Source organism: Gymnoscopelus braueri, assembly GCF_963280865.1.
Source record: "Gymnoscopelus braueri genome assembly, chromosome: 1".
Classification (NCBI taxonomy): domain Eukaryota; kingdom Metazoa; phylum Chordata; class Actinopteri; order Myctophiformes; family Myctophidae; genus Gymnoscopelus; species Gymnoscopelus braueri.
The window spans coordinates 19558891-19583719 of record NC_137603.1 but is presented as its reverse complement, the minus strand read 5'-3'; the positions used below and the strand labels follow the sequence as shown (position 1 = coordinate 19583719).

The following is a 24829-nucleotide window of genomic DNA, read 5'->3' as shown; positions in this document are numbered from 1 at the left end:
CCCCCATGACAGCCGGGGCGCCTGATGGAGGGGAAGGGAACTGGTTGGAATAACGTGTTCCTTCCACGCGCTACGTCCTACCAGGGAAACTCCCCCCTGTCAGGTGACAATGCCTGAAGGAAGCATGAGCTCGGCCCTGGCCTCCCTACTGTGGGGTGACAGGTGTAATACTGGTGTAGGGCTGGTGTAGTGCCCAGGATCACTTAGGAAATTGGCACCGGGTGAAAAAAATGGGTTACAAAAATCGCGGGATAAAAATTTAAAAAAAAATATATATATAAATGTTTGTGTCATGCCTTCTTATATACTAGATAATATCCATATTGTTGGGGAGATGCAGTGTGGTGGTCCTTGTTCGCAAAATGCTAGTGGTCCAGAGCACAAAAAAGGTTGAGAGACACTGATCTAGGGAAAGTGGACAGAGCATAAATGCTGTTTTTCAGTATTTACATTCATACAGCCCACTGTAACCGCCGTTTTTTCTGCAGTCGGCCATCTGGAGCTGCCCAGTACAACTGCAGCCTTCTACTGTTGGCCACTGGGAGCTGCCCAGGACAACCCCAGTCTTCTACAGTGGGGCCACCGGGAGTTGAGGAGCTGAGGATTAAGTGACTTGCTAAAGGACAACTTGATGGAAGTTACTGAGGGATGGAAGAGTGTTTCTCATTCACCGACACCGTCCATATTCAGGATCTTCAAAACTTGGGGATTGGACCAGTAATATTTGGGTCACCAACCCATATTTCTCACGTCTAAGTCACATTGATACTGACTGTATTATGTTTCTAAACAAAGAAAAACCCTTTTCTGGGAATAACCACTTCTGTATTTAATTAAAAGTATTAACAATTACCTGATAATGCCACTCGTGGTAGCTGACTATGATCACAGAAACTGTTCTGAGCAGTGATAGATTTAAACTTTCATTTCATAATGATAATTAGACAAATTTAAGCTTGTTGTGTGCTTGAATTCATTGAACGTAATGGTGTTGTGCGATTACACGTGCTGGACTGTAAGCTAAATGTCTAATTGTAAATGTAAATTTGATTATTCCCTCTGTTCAAGTTGTGCTTATGGTGGCTCATAGGAATAGACCATGTGACAACCAGGAATAGTTTGGTGACCACTGGAGAGAAGGTTGACAGCCGGAATGTAGACGGCATCCGGGAGCAGTATGGGTTAGCGGCGCCCCAGCCTGTGCCTTCTGTGAGGAAGAAGCCCAACAAATCCACGGTGAGGCCTCTAAGGAGGGCCATTCAAGCAAGCCGCGAGTGGAGCCTGCAGTACCACCACGGCCCAAGAAACCATCACGCCAGAATGAAATGTTTGGAACGGGGGGAGTCTGGTGCAACACTCAGGTCCTGGACCTGGTGATACGAAGGAGGAGCCCAGGCCAGGAGGCCATCCACAGAGCCTAGTCCCTCCACGTGCCAGAGCCTCTCCTCTCAGTTCCGGAGAAGCGGATTGAGTGGCCCTGTCTTGCCCTAAGAGGACTGACCGTGGGTAGCTACTGGGACGTAAGTCGGGGGCTTGATCAACCCCGGCTGGGTAACCTGGGCGAGGGTGTATGTTGCGAGACCCGAAACACCCGTTGACCCCAGGCTACAACACTGATGATACGTCCCAGTTGCATCCATGTGATGTTTTATAAGCAGTGAGTTTTCTCTACCGCTTTCCATATTATATTCCATCCGATCTATGGTGGCCTGACAACAGAATATACAGTAGAAAACGCTCAATAGGTTGATTGCTTGAACTAAAGCTCCTTAGGGCCAGCGTAAACACATGTCATTGTCGACCATTTCCCGTGTTTATATAATAATAGTTACATAATAGTTAATAGTTTTAGAACTAACCCTTTGAATTGAATTTGAAAACACACAAGAGAGGAAAAACGCCTTCAATGGTGACTTTCTATTCATCAGAGAGTCTAAAACTGTCCCAGGGTACACTGCACGTGGTGGAGCTGGTGTTTAATTCCTCTCTTTGTCTTTCTCTCTCTGTCTTCTATAGTCTCACAGAGGTGATTCTTCTAGTCGGCACCGTGGGACATCTAACGTCCCATACAGTAAGTACAGGGACACATGATGAAACAACAACACTCACCAGTTGTTGCACTCTTCCTGTATGGACTGTCCGGTGGGGTAGAGCATGCCATGGTACTCACACGGACAGTCTGAGGGAACCACGCAGCTCCCCTCCTCATAGATCAGCCCTGAGGGAGGAAAAAAAAGACAGGATAAAGGACAGCACAAAGGTTTACTCAGAGAACTTTAGGAACAGGGACACACTGTGGAACACAGCGGAGCAATACACCTGTGAGCATGTGAGCGGGTGGAGTTGGGCACATACACAATGTTAACCCATTAAGACCGGGAACGCGTCTTTGGCTATTCAAAAATAGCAGATATACATAGCGCGGCACCGAGTGCTGCGCTATGAGCTTGTAGATCTGCTATTTTTGAAAAATCGTGAAAATGTGTGCAAATCTTTTATATATATATATATATATATTTTTTTAAGCGATCATTTTGTAACTCAAATATTTGCTTCTGGGGATTCTACAAATGTCTGACAGTAAAACAAAACAAAAAAAACATATGTTGCTATAATATCTGTGGTTCTCAAACTTTTTCATGTCAAGGACCACCCAAAATTATATGTATTTGGCCACGGACCCCCATCTCAAAATATTTTGTTCCAGGGATGCCCAGAAGCAAAGATTTGAGTTACAAATTAGCTTTAAAAATATATATATTCAAAGATTTGCACACATTTTCAAGATTTTTCTAAAATAGCAGATCTACAAGCTCATAGCGTGGCAGCTTGTATATCTGTTATTTTTTAAATTAGATTTACCCATATCATTTCATTTTTAGTTTAGTTTCAGTCTGTGTGAAACCTGCACACTCTCTCTGAGTTCCTAACAGCAGAGTGGTCCTGAAACAGCGGAGCCGAGTTACCATGAGGAGCTAGTAAAGTACTCCATAAACCTTATGTCTGTGTTCGGAAATGTCAAGCTATTGCTATTGTGTACAACCAGATGGATAGATAGTTAGAAACAACAGATGCTTACAATCGGCGAAACAAAAACAGGGTAGAACCTACGAAACATGTAGGATATCGAAAAAGACAACTCGATCATCCTCAGGGCAGTAGATTCATTAGACAACTCACCCTCAGGGCAGTAACATCCATCCAAACACAGCAGTTTGCTGTCGATGCACAGGCGCTCCCTGCTGCAGGTGGCAGGGCAGCAGCTGATGCATTCTCTGTAGTGAAACTCTGGAGGACACTGCTTTGCTGATCACAACAAGAAAGACAGAAGGACACATAAAAAAATCTAACATTTCAATATCTGTTAGTATATAACAGGCACTTTAGTATTTTAAATAACATGATAAAACCTTAGTAAAAAGTAATCACTTTCAGTCAGGACAACTCACAAATTGAATTGAAATATTTTGAACGAATATAAAATTATCGATACATTTATTTTATTTAGTAATGAATGTATCTGCTTTTAGGTAGTCTGAGGGAGCACACTACATCTACTACCTCCACAAAAATAGGGGCCTTTCCGAATCCCCCATAGTAGATAAAAGTAGGTCTAAAACAACAGGTGGTAGCTAGGGTGGTGGAAGGTGCAGTGGCGCAGGAAGGGGGGGCTATAGGGGCTGCAGCCCCCCTGGTGGTGGGAAGCAAAACAAAACTTTTTTTTAATTATCTTTTTTTATTTTTTGTAAATTAAAAAAATCACACCCTGTGTGAAGTGGGCGGTGTCTTGCTAGCTAATCACAATACTGAATGGAGTCAACCAATCATGTACAAAAAATAAATACATTTATTGAAACACTCTTTATGATGGAAGAAACCATAACTTAAAAAAAACAAATTTATGTTTTTTTTAAAGTTATGGTTTCTTATATAGGACTATGCACATGTGTCATGTGACACTGGCCAATCACAGTCCTGAATAGACTGTGATTGGCCAATCACGGTGCAGGGTTAGGCGGGGTACATTTTTGGCCAATCACAGCGCAGGATTTGTTGTACAAATATCCAAACCTCACTTATAGGGGCGGTTTCACCGCCCAAAAAAAAAAAGTTTAAAGTATATATACGCACTAGGGCATTCACAACTAATGATTTTTACTAGTCGACTCATTTGACCAAGTAGTAGTCGACTAGTCGACTAGTTGCATTTTTTTATTATTTTTTTAGGGGGGGGCCATTGTTTTAATGCCATCCTACTACTATATTACTATTATTATTATCCTCCTGCCCTTATTTTTATGGCGTTTTAAGGGAAGCGCTTCTGGCACAGCAGTACAGCACCACAGCAGCGTCTCCAAGGATCCCCATTGCCCAATAATAGGCTTTTATTGGGCATTTGAGTTGACCCCCTTTTGATAAAAAATAAAGTCAGGAGGATAATAATAATAGTAAGATGGGCCATTACTATGGCATTAAAACAAATTACAAAAATTACAATAGTTTTTTTTCAACTATTCGACTAGTACCAACAGAGTCGACTAGTGGTTATACTAGTCGACTAGTCGACTAGTCGACTAGTTGGTGAAAGCCCTAATACGCACATATATATATAAGGTGGGGGGAAAAACGCGCATGTGCGGAGTTCCCCGCCCAGCCAGCCCCCCTTGGAATAAATTACTTCCAGCGCCACTGGGAAGGTGAGCAGCAATTTCTAGAAGTGCAGCATGACAGCAGCATGACAATGCAGCAAAGAAGCAAATGAAATGACCAATGCAAACTTCCCCATTTAAATGGGGTGCTCTATTAGTGAAGAGTGTATATGATTGGTTGAGAATAGAAGCGTGGAGTTGAGGCTGACCAATGGTCGGCCACTAGCAATTGAAAAGAGTTTCCTGACTGATGTTGCTCTGCATATTTCATGTGCAACACTCATTTAAGTCGAATAAATAGACCTGTAACGCTCCACATACTCTAAGAGTTAAATTAATACTGAATACTTAGCGATCTCTTTGTAGGTAATTTAAAATCAAATCAAAGTGAATTGTGTGAAGTTGTATAAGTGTTAAAATAGATAGTAACCCTGGATAAGCAATGGTAAACTAGAAAAAGTGCTCCTCGGAGCACAGGTCTCTGCCAGGTCAGGTACCTTATTGTGGCCTCCTGGTGACGCTATAATAGGCCAATGTGAAAAGGGTTCCATTTATTCTTAGGCCTTTCACGGCAATTGCACACTGCATTCATGATTTGAGGCATTTTGTTCCAAAAATGTGTTTAGTTAATTAGACCTGCTGGTGGCGGTATAACAGGCCGATGTGAAAAGGGTGGCATTTCTTCCTCTGCCTAGTGGGAATGTGCGTGTGAAATTTCTCAGAAATCGCAAGCTGCGTGCATAATTTGAGGCATTTTGTTCAAAACGGACCAATCCTGCAAACCTTGGGAGCCAACCTTAGGCAAAGAGGATGGAATATGGGAAATCGGACAGATCCGTGTTGATCACATGACTATAGAGATACTGTGTACAGATTTGCATGACGTTTGGATCAAATCTGTAGGAGTAATATTAAAAAATGGGTTTTGCACAAATCGGCCTCCTGGTGGCGCTATAACAGGCCCATGTGAAAGTTTTGGGGCAGAGGTTCTGAATTGGCATCCAGGGAGTGTGTGCACAGTTTCGCAGCGTCCGGGCCAACGGTGCCGGAGATTAGCTGCTCGCGGACGGACAGGACACACGGACACACGGACACACGGACACACGGACACACGGACGGACAGGGGGTAAAACATACTGCACTCTCTCGCCATGCCTTTCGGCCTGGCGGAGACAATAAAAAACGATTGGGAGGAAGTAGAGTAGAACATACCACACTGAGGTATGTGCTGCCTCCAGGCGTGTAGAGGGTGATCAGCATGGGCGCAGGCCCGGGCATATTCAGTGAACACCTGGCATACCGCATCGCCGTTGGGACCCGACCTTCAACAGAGGGGAAAGAAAAAAAAACAGAGGGCTACTCATTTAGTTGAGCCTGTTTAAGACATACCTGGAGCCACTGGTAGACTACAATGGAGACTAAACAAAATGTAAGCCCTTCAGTTCAATCCCAATAAACCTGATCCATTACAAGTTATGGTAATATATTAAACTTCTACATTTCATGCAAATAAACATAATCCTATGAAATATAACACATGTATAACACGATTTAAACTTACTGGCAGAGGTCATTGGAGCAACTGGCCATATAGGACAGGGGACTGACAAGTTCATGGCAACTTCTGAAGGGCTCTTCCAGTAGCATGGCGCACACCTCCTGCACTTTCTGCAACATTATTACATAGTACACTTTATATGACATTAAATTATACTTTTTTCTGAATATATCCTTACAGTATTTCCTGCGAGATAGAAATGTAGAATATTTGTATATAATATTAATATATGTAATAATGATAATCATAATAATAATAATATATATATGCATATATTTTTTTATATTTTCTTTTGTTGTTTTTTGTTTTTGTTCGTCTTTGCTTTTAATATTAAATAACTCTTGTTATATGTAATGTAAACGGTGAGGTTCTCACATAAGCCCCCCAGGGTTTCTTACCTCACCGGCACAACAACTATCTCTCATAATGTTTCCCTTGGAAATAACTAACATGTCTTGTAAATGTATACAGAAAAATGTGTGCAAATCAAATAAATAAATCAAAATCAAGTTATTATTATTAAACTAGAAGATCACCATAAGAAATACAATTCTCGCTTGATGTTTTTGTCAAAAAAATATTCTGAACAAATTACATAAAAGCAATGTACAGTACTCTACAGCAAAGTGTAGTAAATGTAGTAGTATAGTAAATTAATATTAGATCAGTATATGCAGTAAAGTAAAATAGTCTGGTGCAGTATGTCCTTCTTTAATGGCTCTGACAGCCACAACCAGTACATTGCCGGGGTGATGTTTGTACTTCAAAAATCCTTCTTGCTCTGCTCAAACACCTGCTGTCTTATGCGCCCTGCAGGGATGGGAAGGAGGAGCTCCCCACGGTGCACTCAGCCCAACGAAACCACCTTCCACAGGGCTCGCAGGTCTCCTGGGAGGAACTAGTCCTGTACCAGACGGCGATGGCCACTGCCAGGATGCTCTGGGTGGTAGCAGAGTAAAAGGATTTCAGGACCTTCTAAATATTCTCTGCTGCCTGAGGTGACACAGGCATCATCTAGCCTTATTTGCCACAGTTACTGACTGTACTTGACGCTGCTGAACCTCTCTCCACTGGTCTCCCGTTGATCATGAGAGGGGGTGTAGGACCTCTGCCGTTTGCGTACGGAATTCCACTAAAATCTCCTTGGTTTTTCCTGCGTTCAAGAAGAGGTTGTTGTCCTCGTAACACTGCAGGTCTGCCACCTCCTCCAGACAGGCCTGGCTCTCGCCCTCTCGCCCACTGTATTCTAAGATCTTGACCTTGTTGTTGGAGGTTGTTTCTGGCCACACAATTGTGCCTCTGGGGGGCTCTGGTATTGAGGCTGAGGGTGGTAGAGGTGTGGTGTACGTATGTGTTGCATACGGTGTGACGGTGTGATGCATAGCCGCAAAGTGACAATTCGGGGGTTCAAGTCAACATGGGACTGTTAGAGGTTGAAAGCTACGAGGGGTTTAGAACTTTGACAGTTTCTGACACCTGTATTAAAGATCATTTAAAAGTATTATCACAATTGGACAATTTAAGGACTTTTCACCGTGGCGTCACTATATTGGGCATTTCATTATGATGTGAACATTTTCAAACAATGTCAAAAAAGGTCAAACAATTTCAAAACTTTCAAAAACAGCTAAAATACCCGATCTACAAGATTACTGTGGCTATATTCATCATATAACGAAGTATATATGGCCAAATTTGTTCAAGGTCACGTTCTTTTTGAGCAATATCGATATTGCCTATTGGTGTGAGTGAGTGAGCGAGCGTGCGTGCGTGCGTGCGCGCGTGCGTGCGCGCGTGCGTGCGCGCGTGCGTGCGTGCGTGCGTGCGTGCGTGCGTGCGTGCGTGCGTGCGTGTGACAGAGATTTAAAAGAGTAAATTACCAGCAAAACATGTGCATCGAGCACAGCACAAGGTGAAGGAAATCCAGTAGGAACTGTGGGACACCTGGCCTGGTGAGGCTCCGCCTCTAACCAGCTGTTCCCAAATATGGCAACGTCCGGGGTCAGCACACCTGGGGAGAGGCGGGGCCAGCAGCATTAAGGTCAGTACAAGCTAACAACACCAGTGGATGTCATAGGTTCACATGAACGTAACAAAAGACTTTAAACAGTTTTGTTGTCACAACACTAACCTAACCATGGATCCCAGGCTTGCTTTTTTAGAAACAACCCCTGGGGAATGTTGAACTAAGAAGTGGATAGAATGGGGCTGTATGTGTTGTATGTGACAGTATGTGTCGTTCCATGGGGCGGGGCGGGGCAGGGCGGGGCGGTGGGGGGGACATCAACTACTCAATGAAACAAAAGATGCAACGGCATTAAAAACATTAAGAAGGAGAGAGAAAGCAGACAACATTGGTAAAAACTGCTAATGCATTCAAAGTGCAATATACAATACTATTCAAAAGTGCTATTCATCTCATGATGATGGTATTTACAGAGTCTTTGTAAAGACTCTGTAAAAAAAAAAAGATGATGACATGGACGGTGAATTTAAGTGATTTTCAAGTTATTTTTTCCATTGTGAGGAGTATGAGCAGTCTGTCCAAACCCTTAATCACAGTCTCCTTACAGTATCTCATATATGGTTTTATAAATGAGAACCGCACAGATCTAAAAGATAGTATTAAAAAACAGGAGGAGATGATGGGAATATAATTTGTCTTTTTAAAAGGTGGAGAGAATATACCAAGGTAGTGATGGAATTACTTCACACAAATCTTCTTCAGACCAGCAGCAGCTGGAAATTAGTTATATCACTCGTTTTCAAGGTCATCTAACATGAGTCAAGAAACATCTTGACATAGCTAAGCTTTATTGCAAAACCATTGAATTATCTCACCCCCTTTCACTCTTTTTATGCCAAAAAGATTTTAAGACATAACTTCTTGTAATGCACAGAGAATGATCCTTAGTGCTGCCTTAACTCTGAGAGTGAAATAGGTACATTCTTACACTCCAAAGGGCCGCCGCCGTTCACGCTGGGCACAACTATAACGATAACTATAACAATTTTTTTTATAGTTGGTTTATAGTTTTTTTTATAGTTGATGCGTCGTGATGCGACGCGTTGTGAGCTTGTAGATAAGCTATTTTCAAATAGTTGAAATATATATAGAGCTTAAGTGGTTAATGTATGTTTTTAGTAATAAAAATAGAAATCTAAAAGTAACAAGTAACTAAAGTTCTCAAATAATTGTAGTGGAGTAAAAGTACAATATTGTCCTCAGATGTAGTGGAGTAGAAGTAAAGGTAGGCCTATTGAAAATTGGAAATACTCCAGTAAAGTAAAAAATACCTCAAAATTGTACTTAAGTACAGTACTTGAGTAAATATACTTAGTTACTTTACACCAGTGCTTGACTTAGAACTATTATTTTTATAGTTATAGTTATAGTGCTCAGTGTGAATGGCCCTTTACACTTCAAATAACACATGCTTTTACAGTATACCGTATCTGAGGATTCATGGGTGACAACACTGCGAATCAAGCGTACCGTAGCTGGTCTTCAGGTCATCTTGGACATCTGCGTTGAAGTTGCCACACAGGCCACATGTCCTGCCCACGTACTCTGGGTTGAGCTTGATGTAGACGGAGCCACTGTGTGTGTCCCATGCCAGTGTGAAGCCTTGCCGCTGGCTCACCAGGACGTAGTGCGAGATCCTCTCCAACTCCAGGTCATGGATATGAGCGGGCAACTGGAGACTAAGCGAGTCAAAGTGGATTTATCTATCAAGGTGATTTTCTTTTGAGGATTTTGAGGATTTTTCTATGTTTTATTTCTGTACAAATGCACGGTACTAACCTGGGGAATAGCCACACTAAAAACCTTAAGTGCACACATATGGGCACTACAGCAGTTTTACAGCAGTGTTTAATACTTAACTCTGTGACCATTGCTCTTATCAGAAATAGACTAGTTATACAAAATGTTCATCACTGTTTGTTGTAATTCTTAAAAATACATAAACAGCAGCAGAAATAAATCTAGTCTGATAGCCATTCTGACAGGTAACAAACCATAATTTGAAATTTTTTTTTCTCTCTATTACCAAACTATGTGCAATGGTAAAAGTTTGGTTGCCAGGTTGAGAGTTACCTTTGTCCTTTAAAGGTGACGTTGGCACCGTTCAACCGGACTTCCCCATCCCAATTGAGAAAGAGACTGACAGAGCGACTGCAGGTGTAAGGGAAGGAGTGGCAGTCTGGGTCGTTGTGAAGCTGTAAATGCAAGGACACAAGATATTAAAATTGTACATGAAAGTTATACACAATTATAATGTATTTCCATTATAAGCAGATAAAAACATTCAAGAAAATTATAATAAAATGTGGGTGTAGGCTAGGGCAAAAATCGCACATGTAATAATATTTCTGTTTCTTCTTCTTCTCTTTCTACATCTTCTATTATCATTATTATTAATATTAATAATAATAATAAAACATATAATAATAATAATTAATAATAATAGCAACACCATTAATGTCCAAATTAGTGGTGATCGCTAGCGTTCCATATTTGGTTTTCCCATGGAGAGGTATCTCCTGTCCTTTTGGGGGAACAAAGTCAAGGTTTGTTGTGGATGTTCTCAAGGTCTTGTGGGTAATTGCAGTATTTAATGGTAATTGACCCTAATAACCAGATAGCTTTCGCTAATCTTCAGAACAAATCTCCTCCTGCGGCGAAAACTTGACTTCAGAGAAGATGGCAAGAGGAAAGTATTTTGGGGAAAAGGATACTTTAAGGTTATTATGACTTAGTGTCGGCACTAGTTTCTGCACTTTGTATGAGCACTTGTATCTCCTTCTGTATGACGCTGATAGGCAAAGAGCAATACTGTATTTATGATGTTCTTATTGTATTGACCTACAAACCAAGGTCATGTTGTTAGTATTATGTATGAGTGAGTGTGTGTGCTGTCTCTCTGGTCACTGGTTTACACAAGGCAAATTACACGTTGGAACGTCGTGGCTCCAATGAGGAGCCAGAAGGTGGCATACCTGTTTCCTGTTCGTTGGTCAAGGCAACTGTTCATTGTGTAACTGAACTGGGAGGAATAACGTGTGCCTTTGCATGTGTGACATCCTCCCGATGAAAGAAATCGAATGGCGATGGCAAGTGTATCGGAGGTGACACGTATTCGTCTACACCCTCCCTTGCAAACCAAACCAGTATAGGTTGGCAGTAAAGGCACTTAAGTAGCTATGGGGACTTGGAAGTTCACAGAATGACTAAATTGGGATAAAAAAAAAGGGGAAATAGAGTTTCCCAAAGTTTAAAACACTGTTGTTCTGTTGTTGAACCTTCGCCAAGGATTTTCCTAGTGCCATTAATACAGCGTATCAAATGGAAAATATACCTGGACCACAATGCTGGACTGGGAGGTATCCTCACAATCTTTCAGTAAAGTGTACGTGCATCGACCAGGGAAGTAGTAGTACAGGCCATCAAAGGTCTCAAAGTTATACTGGCCCCACGCTCTGCAGGTCATCTCCCTCTCATAGCCCAAGTTTGGAACTGTATACAGAAAGGGCAACCACAAAAGGGTGTTGAGTAAAGTAGCCCATAAATGACCACGCACATGTACACCATATAAACCAATAGAGATCATTATTATAATGCATGTACTGTTAAAATGTGTCAAGAATGCTTTCGTGCCAGCAGTCATTTTATGATAATACATGGCTCAAACAGGCAGCTCAGACCACTTTTGGTCAAGCAGTTAATAAGTTAATTAAACTAAAATTCTCCTTATAATGCTCAACACATCAACACAGCGATACGGCTTTAGCTTTTCCTTCAATGCATACAACCATCCTACAGGAAGATGTTAATATAGCTAAACATACAGAAATGCAGTTAATTTACCTGTTTGACATCGGTGGCCAGTAGCTTGGTATCGGGTGCAGTCACATGACTCTGACAAACCACATTGGCCTCCATTTAGACAAGGGTCCAAGCAGGGCTCTGAAAAAAAGAACATCCACATGCAGGTAAGATTCTCATCTTTAGATCATGCAATTCAGTCAGGGTATTTAAATCAAGTAAGTAAAATTTGTAAAATGTCACGTTCTTTTTAAACATTGTAAAATGGTCAGAGCCAGAGCACTTGGACAACAATGAGGGGTCAAGTGTCTGTATAAAGGAGGAGTTATTTTCTTATGCAGCATTCCAAGAGCAGGATCTGGGGGTGGGGGTGGGCATGGGGCTAACCAGTTCCAGACATTGCACACACAGTCTAACATTGGCTCCTTATCTTCCCTCGGATCATCTGCTCTCAGTGATCAATGGGTCAGGTGTTGTGTAGTAGACCTACGGTGTTCTTCCAACCACGGCGGCCCATATAGGAGGACAGCTGTGACATAGAGTACCTCATAATGTATGCGCTGACAAGTGTGTGGCGCTTTCACTCTGTTGTGTATTAATTAATGTCTCCTTGATACCTGGAACGCATCTGTGTCACTTTAGATTTCTTTAGGCTATTCAAAAATAGCAGATATACAAGCTCATAGCGCGGCACCGAGTGCCGCGCTATGAACTTGTAGATCTGCTATTTTTGAAAAATCGAGGAAAAAAAAAATTGGGGGTTTTTTCAACAAATTTTTAGGATTTAGAAGACATTTCTAGAATCTTCTCAGGTCTTAATGGGTTAACCTGCAGATGTGCGTAAAATGTACGCCTTTATATTGTGTGTGTTATACAATACTTGCAACTTCCCTAAAGCATGCTGCACAGCCTGCACTCATAAGGATGTACAGTAACAGTCGTTTCCATGCACATTATTACATTGTACAATAGACTGCATTGTTACATCTCTGTAAGTACATTTAATTTTGGGGGAGATATACAGTACGTACGCAGTACTGTTGTAGTAGAAATATGTTTCCATAGGTATTATACAAGATGACATGATACAAAAACAGGATGAAAACTGGAGGGAAAAGCAGCTGCTGATTGAGGTTCAATCAGATGAAGTTCTGTCACGGAATGATTGGAAAGTGGTTAGTAACGTATGACTGATATGTCAGCATGTTGTTATTTACGAGACACCATCATTTGGGATTGGTGATTATCACAATTAGTGATTAGTGAAACCACATTAATCCTAGGGTCCCTATTCTGGGTATGCCATAATAGACAAACATGCGCCAAAAAATACTGTAGGTGAATATTTGGCAAACATTCCACGACACTAGCAGATCTATCAGCTCGCAACACGTTGTGAGCTTTTCGATTGGCTCTTTTAGCTATTTACATAAAACAAAGTAAATAGGGTTTAAGTGGTTAATGGTATATTAATTGACTGCAACAGTACTGCCTCATTCTGCATGAAACAAAGTGTAAAAAGAGGAGAACAATCATGGAAGATGAGGTGACAGCCTTAAAAGACGTAATGGCCCTCATAACCACTGCAGTGTATAGAGCATGCCACACCATTTCGTTGCTTGTACCTGTATAAGTGAGTGACAAATAAACCCTCTTGAATCTAGTATTCATTCATAACAGCATCTATTCATTTGTAACATTCTGTGTTACTAATTTAACCATACAATCTATGAACCATGTGAGCCCAGGACTTGTGTAAACTTCCTACCTTTCACCTAGCCTTGATGTACCTTACAGTACTTCTCTTACTTTGTATCTGTACCTTAACTGCTGTGCTGCCTCTGGCGGGATCAATGAAAGTCTATCTATATTCAGCAACCCTTATTTGCTTATATAAAATGGATGTACTCAATCAGTGCTAGGCAGCAAATCTGTACAGCTTCAACCCAACTTTACCTGTAACTTGCAAGGACGCCCTCTGACCTTCCTTTGCCTGTCTGAGAAAGGGAGCATTATCCTGAGATGAAGAGTTTGGATGTGGATCAGCTAAGAATGCATGTCTGAGAGATGGAGCATTATCTTGAGATGTAGAGTCTGGATGTGGCTCAGCTGAGGATGAATTAGTAGATGTGGACAGCGATTGGTTGGATGGCACTGGGCTCTTGCTGGGTGATCTGTTGGAAGTCGTTTGGCTAGTTGCTGATTGGCTGGAAGCTGTCGAGCTGACTTGTGGTCGGTTCGATAACGTTGGGCTTGTTAATGATTGGTTGGATGGCGTCAAATGTGTTGAATGGCTGTAAACTGTTGAGCTGGATGGTGATTGCTCAGAAGCTGATAAGTTTGTTGGTGACTGGCTGGAAGCCGTCGGGCTATATATAGTCTTTCCTGTCACACTCGATAGCGTGTGGTTGGACGATGTAGAGAAAGTGGTGGTAGATGACTGATCAGACTCAGTGGATGTCAAGTTAGAAGGCGCTGAGCTGATTGACAGTCTGCTGGCTGATGTTGTATGAGCTGCACTCCGAAGTTCCTTGGATGAGACACAAACAAAATTAGCAGCTGTTTCGTGCACATTGAGACACTATTCAATAACGTTCTGAAGCCACGATTTGATCCAATCAAGCTATGTTTCTAAGCCTCTTCCAATGGAAAATATGAGATCCTATCATTTACATAGGGAGAGTCTTGGCAGTGAGGGAGCGACTGTTTTCAGCAAATCAAAGCTAAGACTTTGTAACGTAGCCGGATTCCCGTAATTAATTGAGTTCCCCCGACTTTAATACAAAATTAAGCAAAAGCTGAGAAACAAGCTTAGCTCTCGGGTGGCAGATTAACCCATTAAGACCGGGAACGCATCTGTGTCATTTTAGATTTCTTTGGCTATTCAAAAATAGCAGATATACAAGCTTGTAGATCTGCTATTTTTAAAAAATCGTGAAAAGGTATTTTTTAGGATTTAGAATGTTAGGATTTAGAAAACATTTTTAGAATCGGCCTCAGGTCTTAATGGGTTAATAAAGATTTGATCAAACACTGGGCCGAAATCAACATCCAGACTTTTTACAATTATGTGTTTTGCTTCGAGGGGAAACATTCCTACCAGAATTACACTGGCCATAGCCAAATGGGAATCCTGCCTGGTAAAGATGGAACCGGGGCAGCATTGGGGAGAGGAAAAGATGGAGAAGAACCGTCAACTGTTTAGTTATCTCGTATCATGAGATTGGCTTTGTTCTACATGAAGTAGGCCTATGTGTCAGGAATATGGGAGAAAGGTGGCACAAATCCACAAGAGTTTAAAACTGTCCTATTTGCTCTGCTCATTAAATTTAAGGTCCAGTTAACATTTAGGGGGATAAGAAAGAGTGATAATCTACTCCATCCATTCTGGGGTGCCCATAATATCAATCATATCATTAATTTCAAATGATTATATATGCTATAAAAGGAGAAATTAATGACATGGAGAAAAAAAAACATGATTTGTGAACCATTTTTGAACATAACCATTTTAAGATGATTTCATGTATCATTATTTTGGATATTTTTTCACATAGGTGTATGGGTGCTGTCGATTCTCCATCCCAGCAGATGGAGCACATACAGTAGGTTACACTACTCCACCTTAGATCCCAGTATTACTGACAGCTCTAGAACTCCTAGTGTGTCTGGAGGATACCTGAGCCCTCAAACCTCTGCTTTCATCTCAAAGGGCAGGAACAAAGAGGACGTCTGGGTAAAAGCGGTAGATAGATGTTGCTATCAATTATTAAGCGCCGACTATAGTGGCAGATTTATTGCGTGCGTGAATTAAAATAGCAGGGCTAAACTAAACTGATTCCTTGTTTGTCAAATCGCAGATTCTGAGCTACTGAACAAGGAATAACAAAAGGCAAAATTGCATTGGAAATGTTGCCCAAATAAAGATGTTGTCTCGCACAATATAATTAATTTTCATGTAATGGGAATTTGACATGATGTGGCAGAAGTTTACTTAACAATGTGTTGAGGGATGATTAAAAGGGCAGGCTTTTGTCACAATAAAAACAAATAAATGGCCATAATAGTAGCCCACGTCTATTTGGATTTCTTCAGTGGACGAAGGATAATCAAGGAAACTGGTCTTTTTCCAAGGGACAAAAGCATACTGTGGAGTTCGAATTACATATATTTGTATTGTTTCCTAGACCTAGTTTCTGGAGAGGGAGGGCAAATGTTAAACGGTTGCACTTAGTCACCTGTACTATAGCTTATTAATTGTTTTGTCAGTTTCCTAACCCCTATTGTCGGGGTCTGGATTCTCACGCCTTTTTGTGTTAAATGAAGGGTTGGACAAAGGGAGTGACCACATTCAACCCCGATGCGATGCACTGATAGTGTTGACAGGGAGACAAAAGTCCCCGTTATTTTATATTCCTTCTGGGACCTCCCGAACCTGAACAGTTTTTAAACATGCCTTTTGAAAGAATAAATGCATGTAATTTTCCATTCACACAAGGGACGACAAACAATTAATGTCTTCTTGTATATTGAGAGACGTTTTGCTTGTAAAGTAGGATAGATAATTTCAATACAACAATTAGACGGACAATAACAACTTAAGTTTCTCATGTTGGCAATTTAGTGAATTTAGTGTCAGGTGTGGGCAGCGTTTTTGTTGCCGAGTCACTGAATGGTTTGCTTCTATGAAATGAGTTTAGGTCAATCCACGTATTTGTATATTTGGGATGACTCTGCTGTCTGCTAGATGTCTGTGTGCCCTGGCGTTATTTAACGTGGCCCATCCATCAATGCAGCGTTTCAAAACAGCGGCTCCGCTCGCCTACCTGCCCTCTCTGGGAAGCCGGATCCCATTTCTGCAGCATTATACTGCTGCTGTCGCTGTTGGAAGAAAAGGGAACAAGGAAAGGTTTGTTCTCAGCAGGTAATCAGCACTGAAGCCCTGCATAATACACACACTGAGCTTTTCCCTGACACTGACATAACAAGCAGACAATCTCCAAAAGAGGACTCAGATCATATCCAATATGTGATCTGAGTCCTATCTGAGTGGTCGACATGACGAAATTCATTTCAATATTTAGCCATTTATTGTATATAGAACAATGTATTGTCAATATTAATTGAATAATAATAATAATGTACTCAAATAAATGTGTTGTTTTAATTCAGTAGCATTAGTAGTAATATCTAATAACTACAACAATATAATAATACTAATAATACTAATAATACTACTAATAATAATAATCATAATAATCATAATAATAATAATATTCAACTCACTTATTAGTACTATCAAGTACATTCGAGTTCGAAATGTTCACTATGTCAATACCCCAGGAAATGTGTGCTGGAAAAGAGTTGAAAATATTCAGAATTCAATGCTGGTTCACTTCAAACTAATGAAAACAAACTTAACCAAAATGATTAAACAAAGAAAGTAACCATCCACTACAGAATAGAAGACAAGAAATATTACAGAACCACACTTACAAATGCAAGGCCCAAAACAAAAAGCACAAGTCAGTGGCATCTGTAATGCAAATTGGCTGGCAAGCCAATGTGGACCATCCTTCCAGCTACTACTACTACTGCTGCTTTTTAAGGACAAAAGTGCCAAACATGTCGGATTTTCTAACTCAGGATGTAGAAAATGTTTTAAACAGTGTCTTTAAAAAGTAGGCTAAGGTTCAGGACAGGATATAATTCCATTAACATCTTGACCAAAATCCCACACAACTTTTGGTCTAAAACATTAGACATTAAACATTTTCGATGAAGCCAAAGGTGCTTTCTTGGGTTTAATCCTTTTAGCATCCTTTTGCATTAAACTGTACTTTCTGTGCTTTTTTTTGTTGTTGCAAACTGTTGATAAAGTATTCAATCAATATTAAAAAAACACACCATTCTTGAGCATCAAAAACAACGTTCACTGTGTGTATTTTCAGGGCTTACTCACCTTGATAAATTAGGATAAAATAAAAATATAATATATGCGAAAACCTTTTCCGGCAAAGACTTAAATTAGGATCCATTCGTGATTCAGGCGTCGATCCACAAGGAGTGGATCGGCTGCTCTGTGTCCTTCTTCTCCTGCCAGGTGAGGTGTGTTTCAGCAGCAGCACCATAGACACATGCCGGACTCGCACAGCATCACGTCCTGAGCCAGGAGACCCGCCGCTGCGAACTCCTCTCGTGCGCCATTCAGACTCAGAAAACGGGGAAGCAATCACCGCGCGCCGCTGTTATAAGAACACCTTAGGACCGCACCTGGACATTTGCATAATGATATGCACGCGCGTGTCCTGGTGGCAGAAAGAAGAGGACACTTCGATGTTACACCGAACTTGGTGACCCACCCGCTAGAGTCTCTCAGGGCTCTACGCAGCTGAGCTGTTATACACTCCGAGCTTTGAGCATAGAGTTGGCTTTTCTTTGAGCCGTGGCGGTGGCACCATTGTAACCTATACAGCTGCAGCTGGGTCACACATATCCCCAATGGCTGTTATTATTTGACAGGGGGATATAAAGCAAAGACAAAACATTGTCATTCTTTCTAGCCCTAAACAGGGATGTTGCTGAAGTTGCAAAACAACAACTTTGGGAGTAACGAAATTTCACAGGTCACACAATTCGATCTAACAACTGTCTCAACACCTTTAAAAAAAGAAAGAAAGAAAGAAAGTGGGATACAGGCTATAGGCTACCTTCTGAGAGGGGGTTATACTAATAATACGTTTTGGAATGCCCTGCCTGAGGATTTAAGGCTATTGCAAAGTCAGTGACATCTTTTAAATCACTTTTGAAAACATATAGCCTATATATCAGCCTTTTTTCGTTTTATATGTGTTATTGCTGTTTATTTTACCATCTGTTTTTAATTGACTGTTTCTACTTATGTTTTATTTATTGTAAAGCAAATGCTAAAGTGCTTTTTAGCCTAAATACACTTTATTATTGTTATTATTATTATTATTATTATTATTATTATTATTATTATTATTATTATTATTATTATTATTTAAAAAAAACATATATCTCTGCTGTCCAGCATGGAACCAGCTAACTACAAAATGTTCATTTTTCAGGAAATAAAAAAAAGTTAGGAGGTTTTGTTCATCATTGATAAGAACAGCTGAATGGACCTCCAAGCTCACAATGAGGTTGGAGGTCAAAAGGGGGTGGAGCCTGGAGTCAGCAAAACCAGCTAACTCCACCCCCCTTTGGCGGAGTTAGCTGGTTTTGTCAGAAGCACTTTTTAATAATTTTCATTGGTTCAATATTTTGTTTACCAACACACAGACGTAAAGGGTGTTCAATAGCACTGATTTATGGGGAAAAAATGCAAAAGCAGAAAAATTGAGTTAGTTCCTGCCGGACAGCAACGATATAATATATATACTGTATATATATATATTCCTTTTTTTTACCGAATGGGTTCCCAGATTGCCCCACAGGTGGATTACCACTTGGTTTACAAGGCCAAAAGAGGGACAGAGTAGCATGCCTCCTTCACACTCTTCACACTCTTCAACACCTGTGTAATGGTAGTACTTACTTAAAATTATATTCCTGTTTAATTTTGATTTATTATTCATCTCATCTTAGTTTTAGTTTTGTACTGTATGACTGTATTCTGAATCAGTTCATTATACGACAAATTGTTATGATTATGTATGAATGGAGTGTCCCAGCAGGGAAGGTAATGGATAAGGGGCCACCATAGTGTTTACCAGGGAAGGAGACTGCTTAGCCAAATTACTGTATCAGGGTCGTCTGATTATATTTGTATCCTTGGGATTAACCTTTTATCCTCTTGGAACTTTTACTTTAACCAACTTTCAGATCAGCGTCAGACTCCCGTTGTCTTTTAAGGCTGTTCCGGACGCTGTCCATTTTCTTTAAATATTTTCTTATTATTATTTTAGTTTCATTTCATTATTGTCATCTATTGTATCGAATAAATCTACTAAAAGACATTTAGTAGCAAATAGTAGAAAATATTTATTTCCACAACAGATACCCTATAGGGTCCTCTTCATACAGCAGACTTTAGCTCTGCCTTTTATCAAGAACGAGCACACCATTCAAAGTCATAAGACGACATAAAACAGGGCGGCCGCGTCCATTGAGTTCAATGGAGAAGTGGCGCCATGTTATTTTCGGTTCCTCAAGCTTTATACCATCTAACGACATCTGATGATCAGCAAACTCCATCGTCTCCATGTTCCGCCTCTCCTCATCCGTTTCCATAGTGACAGACGCCAGGCAGTCATTGGGTACCACTGCATCCCTCATCATCACTGTCAAGTCAACACTGGAGCCTCCGAAGGCTGTGTTCTGTGACCCTTTCTATACCACTTTACACCACTTTTGATTGTCTTAGCCCCTCACAGTCATCCTCATTCTGTATCGTAGTATTAGTGAACCCATCTTCCTGTCACCTTCAATAGGCTCTATGCACAGCAGCCATTCTGGAAAGAAATTGGGCCTCTTGCTTCACAGATCTTACCAATTATACCAGGGTGAGTGATATTCCTTTGTATCGTTGCTCTGGAGTGTTCAGTAACAGGGGTCTCCCTGTCTGTCTATAGTCGGGATACCAATTGTATCCAATCAGGAAAGAGAACTCATACAGGACACAGGAAAAACAAGTGAAATTGCAAGTGATGATAAAGAAATGAGAAGACACAATTGAAACTGAACAACATAAAATTGAAACTGATAAATGGATATTCTCTCTCCTGATTGGTTGAAAATGTGTAACCCACCTGAACATTTATTTTCTGTTTATTAAAGAGCCGGAGAGATGGGGTACCCCTGTTACTGAACAAACTCTATAGCAATGATTGCTATCAGAATAGAGCTTTAACCTTTTAACAAAAACGCTTTTGTTTTGACCAACAAATACCTTTAAGGCTCTGTTCCACTCTGGTCAAACAGAGTCAGGGTGCTGATATTACACTGGAGACACGCTATACGCTATACACCAGGGGGTCTCAAAGTGTGGTCCAGGTACCCTCATGGTTCCTTGAGGGTGTGTAACTCTGAGAGTGTACAAATGGAACCAAATGGTCCATTTTGTACACTCTCAGAGTCATGGGGTTCCTTGACATTTAAAAGTTTGAGAACCACTGTGCTACACAAAATGGAACAGAGCCTTAAAGGACGACTTCACCCATTTTCAACCTTTCTTCATATAATTGGTCCTCACTAATGCTCATGATAAAAAGGTAAAAATTTTTTCTACTCGTCTGTGTCTCATAGGAGGGCTGTGGACAGTCCAGAAACCCATCTACCAGTGACATCATCGTTGGGCAGGATTTTTTTTTTCCAACAAGATTTCACATTTTTTCTTTAGATTTTTATTAACGCGAGAACAATAGCTTCTATTATTGCATTGCAACTTTCCAGGAATAGAAAGCCTGCAGTTTCTATTAGCTTGGATTCCCCATCGATGATGTCACTGGTAGACGGGATTCTGAACTGTCCACAGCCCGCCTCTGAGACAGACTGAGTAGAAAGAAATGGTACCATTTTATCATGAACATCAGTGAGGACCTATTATATGGAGATAGGTTGAAAATGGGTGAAGTCGTCCTTTAATAAGTATATTGGTAAGACCTGTGAAGGAAGTGAGGAAGATTCCCGCCTAATTTCTTTCCAATATGGCTACTGTGCATAGAGCCCATTCCAAAACAATTGTCCTCCCTATTCCCAACCTGCCAGCCCCCCCCCACTGCTACTGCCACCACTCCCACTGGCTATAGCTCCTCCCCTCTGGCCACAGATATAAAGTGCGCTCCTCAGAGCGCAGATCCTCGCCAGGCCAGGTTGCCTACCCAGGGCCCACAAAGTGTGGAAGTCATAGCCAATTGAAATGGAACCTGTGAAATCTGACTGACACATCTTGATCACATGACTGCAGAGATAATATGTAGGCTACCGATTTGCGTGAGGTATAGCAAAAAGGGTGTTTTGAAGAAAAGGGGAAATGGTAGAGAATGTAGTCTGGCACTAAAGTTGTACGCCTTACGGTTGAAGAGTTATAGGCCAAAACGTGAATTGACCTGTTATAGCGCCACCATGGGGCCCATTTGAAACATTTGGGGCAGAGGTTCTTCCTTGGCCGAGAGGGAGAGTGCGTGCACAGTTTCCGATTGGTCCAATGGCGACGGAGATTAGCTGTTCACAGACAGACAGACAGACAGACAGACAGACAGACTCGCACAAGTGAGTACATAATCCTCCAGCTTCGGCCATTCCGGCCTACTGGCGAGGATAACAACTAGTAAAAACATGCTTTGGGAGGAGTTTGGTGCCCTCAGCAATCACTGTCTTATATAGCCTGCTGGGTACAATGTAATAGATGTGTGTTGTTGTGATGTTCTTGTTTGTTTATACACTAATTTAAGTATTACTTTTATTGAGTGAGTGTTTAATTGTATACAGACTGTAAAAGCAAATTTCCTCTGTGGAGAGCAATAAAAGAAAATGAATCTGAATCATACCATGTTGGCTAATTTGTTTGTAATTTGTAAAATATTACAGTGAACAGTATAAGAATTGCTGTCAGGCTGCATTAGAGCCTATATGTGGTATGCGGTCATCGGCGCCCCTTTCATAGCATTCTTGTGTAGACACCATCCAGGGCCTGATGTGAGTGTCCATGTACAGCATTAGGCCTACTGAGTGATTATACTGTAGCCCCGAGCAGCCGCCTCTTGAGGTCATCTCCCATCTCAGATTTCCACACTTTCCTCATCCCATACGAGGCATTCCAAGTGCCCCCAGAACCTTCATGTCCTGTTCCATCGAGGCAGTCCAGGCACCGCACCATCCCCCTGGCAGTAGCAATGGTTCTGTCCTCCATGTGTGAATTACATTACTTTTGTTTAATTGGCATTGAGTTTAAGGCCGATCTTCCTGCACTCTGTTTCTACTGCCAGCAGTAGTTCCCTTCCTTTCTCTGCTGTGTCCAAGACTAGGGCAATGTCATCTGCATGTCCAGGTCGGAGATCGCGATGGGATGTACTCGCTTAGTTTGCCTCGGGACCAGTGTGAACACCGGTGTTTCCTCTCTGCCTCTGATTGCATGTCTCAGGGCATGCATCGCCCCAATAAACAGGAAGAGGGCCATGGTATCACCCTGCATGACGCCCGCGCTGTAGGACAGCCTAAATAATATTTAGTTTGAATAGTGTTTCTGCCAAATTCTAATCACAGTAGAAGTAATATTCTGCTGTGAAGAACAAAGAAGAACAATCAAGGCAAAGAAAATATCTTATATTAATTATTAAAAATATATATTAAATGCCCTTAAATGACAGTTCCAACCAGGATGCCAATAGAATTTCTATCGAGCAACAGAAATCCCTGACAGCCATGGAATTATTGGGCCCTGTACGGTACCAGTAACCTTCAAAGTCACTCTACTATCCTGATCAAAATAGAAAGAAAAAAAACAATTTACTCAACAGCAAAAGCCTTTAATAAAATGGTTATCATTACATTACACAACATAATGCCTGCTCATTGTGAGGAATACAGCTCATTGCTCACCACTGCTGGAACAGGAACATTTGAATGTGAATAGTACATGGAGGCTGGGGTTTCACCACAGGAAGTGGCCCTGTGTCTCTCACAGATAAAGAGAAAAAGCCATTGAGTGAATCCCCTCAGAGACAGTCTGGGGGACTCCCATGTCCTCTGCTTTGTGCTGCTCCACCGTTGGGTGTGCAGTTTCATAAATGGAAACCAGAGCTGGGTTCAGGTGGGAGTGGGGGGCATTGCTGGGGCAAAGGGTGGGGGAGAGGGGGCAAAAGAGAAAAGGGGTTTTATGAGGTCATATAGATAAGCGAACTAGATTTTGTAATGTGTCACATAACGTGTCATGTACTGTGATTATGTCATGCACATTCTACTGTATATTGTTGAGAATAAGGATGATCCCAAGGGCCCTAAACTGTCTGGGAAGATGCCACGGTTGATAGATTTCATGTACTGTGATTATGTCATGCACATTCTACTGTATATTGTTGAGGATGATTCCAAAGGCCCTAAACTGTCTGGGAAGATGCCACGGTTGTGACTACAATAATTCCTATATTTTCCATTTTATAATTCAAAACTTTTCCAGATCTGCTTTGAGATGTTGCAAATTTACTCTATCGCTAAAACCTTTACTACAGAATCACAAATTGTCAGGGTGGAAACTATAAACAGTGTGGTGGTGGTGCAGTGTTCTTTGTGTATTGTGTTTTTTCTGTGTATTTCCAACCGCCCTAAGTTCTCCCACACAACTATCCTTCTCCGTTCTCTACACTGGCTCCCCGTATAGCGGCTCGCATCCAGTTTAAAACCCTGGTGCTAGTCTATAGGGCAGAGGAACAGCTCCTTCTTACCTCCGGGCTATGGTCGAGGCTTACACACCCCTGCCCGACCACTTCGGTCTGCCGCCTCGGGGCGACTGGTTGCCTCGATCGTCGCACAGTGGTCCTTCTGGCCGATCTACACGGTCACAGCTTGTTTCTGTTCTGGCCCCACAGTGGTGGAATGAACTTCCCACTGATGTCATGACAGCAGAGTCACTGCCCATCTTTCGCCGCAGGCTGAAAACCCACCTCTTCAGGAAACACTACCCTTCCTCTGCGCCTTGCCTACTTGTTAACTAGTTGTACAAGATCTTGTTTTATTGTTTTATTGGATCTTGTTTATTCAATACGCTTATTTGTTTTTAGCTCTTGCTCATTTGGGATTTCCTATTTGTCTCATCTGTTTAAGAAAGTAGGT

General features: G+C 41.4%; 1 protein-coding gene across 1 annotated transcript in view; it reads right to left on the bottom strand.

Annotated features, from left to right (window-relative positions):
* The window catches only part of otog (otogelin), a gene marked incomplete at both ends in the record, with an annotated part of 85677 nt that extends 62767 nt beyond the window's left edge, over nucleotides 1-22910 (bottom strand). Inside the window, 11 exons of the mRNA XM_080431973.1 lie at nucleotides 2110-2218; nucleotides 3181-3306; nucleotides 5862-5971; nucleotides 6211-6317; nucleotides 8088-8218; nucleotides 9704-9912; nucleotides 10307-10428; nucleotides 11568-11725; nucleotides 12077-12175; nucleotides 16861-16915; nucleotides 22740-22910. Of these exons, the coding sequence (XP_080288099.1) occupies nucleotides 2110-2218; nucleotides 3181-3306; nucleotides 5862-5971; nucleotides 6211-6317; nucleotides 8088-8218; nucleotides 9704-9912; nucleotides 10307-10428; nucleotides 11568-11725; nucleotides 12077-12175; nucleotides 16861-16915; nucleotides 22740-22910 (1397 nt within the window). The remainder of the gene's footprint in view (nucleotides 1-2109; nucleotides 2219-3180; nucleotides 3307-5861; nucleotides 5972-6210; nucleotides 6318-8087; nucleotides 8219-9703; nucleotides 9913-10306; nucleotides 10429-11567; nucleotides 11726-12076; nucleotides 12176-16860; nucleotides 16916-22739) is intronic.
* Nucleotides 22911-24829: the final 1919 nt, after the last annotated feature.